Source organism: Egretta garzetta, unplaced genomic scaffold (assembly GCF_000687185.1).
Source record: "Egretta garzetta isolate BGI_Z169 unplaced genomic scaffold, ASM68718v1 scaffold191, whole genome shotgun sequence".
NCBI classification, from domain to species: domain Eukaryota; kingdom Metazoa; phylum Chordata; class Aves; order Pelecaniformes; family Ardeidae; genus Egretta; species Egretta garzetta.
Genome location: NW_009258676.1, coordinates 610285 through 613179, shown reverse-complemented (window position 1 = coordinate 613179; position 2895 = coordinate 610285). Strand labels below are relative to the sequence as shown.

The window sequence follows — 2895 nt, the reverse complement described above, 5'->3', positions numbered from 1 at the left end:
CGTGGGTCACCGGAGTTGACCAGCCATCTGCTCACAGGCACCGCAGCCCCGATTCCAAGCGCAGCTCCCGCCGTTTGTGTGCGTTATCAGACACGTTCGTTCGTTAATGAGGTCTCCCTCCCAAGTCAGGGCTGAGGAGGCAGAGGAGGAAAGGTCTGGGCTGCTGCGGCGAAGGTAGGGCTAAGGACCAGCTGCAGATAAAGGACGCAGATGGAAGGATCCTCACTCTAATCACCGTTCTTCTAAAAATTGCAGGTTTTTTCTAAACCCATTAGGTATGAGATTGCTTCCACTTCACTTAGGAAACAGAAGCGAAATACAGGGTGAAAATGCATCATCAGGTATAAAGCACTGTCCCGTCCGGGGCCGTGGGAGGGGGGTAGGGACGTGGAAGGGGGTAGGATGTGGAAGGGGGTAGGACTTGGGAAGGAGGTAGGACGTGAGAAGGGGGTAGGAAGTGGGAAGGGGGTAGGATGTGGGAAAGGGGTAGGATGTGGGAAAGGGGTAGGATGTGGGAAAGGGGTAGGATGTGGGAAAGGGGTAGGATGTGGGAAAGGGGTAGGATGTGGGAAAGGGGTAGGATGTGGGAAAGGGGTAGGATGTGGGAAAGGGGTAGGATGTGGGAAAGGGGTAGGATGTGGGAAAGGGGTAGGATGTGGGAAAGGGGTAGGATGTGGGAAAGGGGTAGGATGTGGGAAAGGGGTAGGATGTGGGAAAGGGGTAGGATGTGGGAAAGGGGTAGGATGTGGGAAGGGTTAGGATGTGGGAGGGGGTAGGACGGCTCGGTCTCAGGCTGCGCTGCTGCAGGTGTGTGAGCTCAGGCGAGGAGCCTCCCCGGGGGTGGCAGTGGCCCCCTGTGCAATAAAAAACCCACCCTGGGTTCGTATTTTTTCTCTTAAGAGGTAAAACAGAAAACTCAGTTTTAGGGCCTGTGACATACTCAGGCATTGGAAATCACTGCGCAAAACTAAAACTGTGATTCCATTAGTGGTAACATAAGTAATAGAATTTTGGTTTTCTGGCTGTATGTCACTGGGCGCACATCCATCCCCCGCGCCCCCTCGCCCCAGCCCCGCTATCGTTTTCCTTGTGCCTTCCAAAGTTTCCTTCCATTCTCTCCTGACTTAAAGGCATTCTGGCCAGCTAGGCAGAGGACCTGTTTGTAGAGGTAGATTTAGCTTCCTGAAAACCCAATGTCATCCTTCCGGTTTGCTACACGAGGATGAAATGGGGTAATTCTCTGTACAGATTGCTACAGATACCATCTAAAAAAAAAATTTAAAAAAAGCAGCAGCGGGATTTCCTCTAGAAGCCTCCAGCGATCCACGGTCATTGTTTCCCTCAGATTTCCGAGGTCAGATGTGTTGGCCCCCAGGATGGCCAAGCCTGGGTGCTCGGGAGGAGGACTTTTCTCCGCGGTGGGTGGCGGTGGAGGAAGAGGAAGGGCAATGTTGTTCCTCTCAGTCATATTTCTTCTTTCCTGCTAATTTTTCAAAGCTTGGATCTCAGCCTGGCGGCGATGGATCTGCGAGCAGGTTGCTGGTGAAGCCCTTAAAGAGGAATAAATGTATATTTCCTAAGACGTGCCTACTGCTCGCTGGTGGGTTGGGATGCAGTAGCATGGGCTTGCTTTGGGCATACGATGCGTCAAGCGTAGGGTCTGTGTTTATATGCGTTTGTCAATATGATGAAGATGCGGAAGAGCTCAGTAATGCTTTAAGATCCTGACAAGTCCAACTTTGCATTACAGTTGGCAGCTCTTGCTAATTTAATACCGGGGTTATCGGCTAGCCCTGTATTTTCCTGTGTCAGCAGCACCTTCAAAAGTGTCCATAACCATAGATGTGAATTACTCAGTTACACTCCTTCCCTTGGTGGCTCCTTTCACCTCGAGGATGACAGCTTAAATAGCTACTGTGCCTAAATGGTAGGCGCGCCAATGGCTTTGCTTTTATACATTTAAAAAACATGTTTCGTTGAAATGCTCAAAAAACCCCCCAACATTTATGTGCAGGCACAACTGTCCGTAACTGGTGAAAGTTCTTCTCCCTTGGTCGTTGCAGGGATGACGTGCCAAGCCAGGACATCCTACACCGAGGACGAGGTGCTCTGGGGTCATCGTTTCTTCCCCGTTATCTCCTTGGAAGAGGGGTTCTTTAAGGTCGATTACTCCCAGTTCCACGCAACATTTGAGGTCCCCACCCCACCGTACAGCGTGAAGGAGCAGGAGGAGATGCTGCTCATGTCATCTCCCTTGATAGCGCCTGCTGTGAGCAACAGCAAGGAGAGGAATAACTCGGTGGAGTGCCTGGATGGTCTCGACGAAGTCGGCACAAAACTACCCTCCAAACTGCAGAAAATAACCGGGAGGGAAGACTTCCCCAAAAAACTCCTCAGGATGAGTTCCACCACCTCTGAGAAGGCCTACAGCCTGGGGGATTTACCCATGAAACTCCAGCGGATCAGCTCGGTCCCCGGGAACTCGGAGGAGAAACTGGTGTCTAAAACCACAAAGATGATGTCGGATCCCATCAGCCAGTCGGTGGCCGACCTGCCGCCCAAGCTGCAGAAGCTGTCAGGCGGCGGCCGGATGGAAGGGAACCTTCCACCCAAACTGCGAAAAATGAATTCGGATCGGTTTACATAACCCGACCGGGACTTCCAGCTATCGTTTAGAGCTTGAACTGCTACGGGCAAGGGCAGCGCGGGCAGGAGAGCAGGCCCTCCACCGGCCGCACGCGTGCTAGCCCCCCCCGGTCCGCGGTGCGCCGGGCGGCGGGGGCGTCCCCTCGGCAGCGGTGGCTGCGCTGTAAGTACGAACGACGGGACGATGGGCGAGCTGACCGCCATTGGCATGTAGTATCACAACACGCATGCAATAATAGTGTGCAATTT

The 2895-nt window shown here is 53.0% G+C and overlaps 1 protein-coding gene across 1 annotated transcript in view; it reads left to right on the top strand.

The window, feature by feature from the left end:
- LOC104135265 (potassium inwardly rectifying channel subfamily J member 3) overlaps window positions 1-2647 on the top strand; it is a 70373-nt gene extending 67726 nt beyond the window's left edge. The window contains exon 4 of the mRNA XM_009648892.1: window positions 2064-2647. Within this exon, the coding sequence (XP_009647187.1) occupies window positions 2064-2647 (584 nt within the window). The remainder of the gene's footprint in view (window positions 1-2063) is intronic.
- The last annotated feature ends 248 nt before the right edge of the window (window positions 2648-2895 follow it).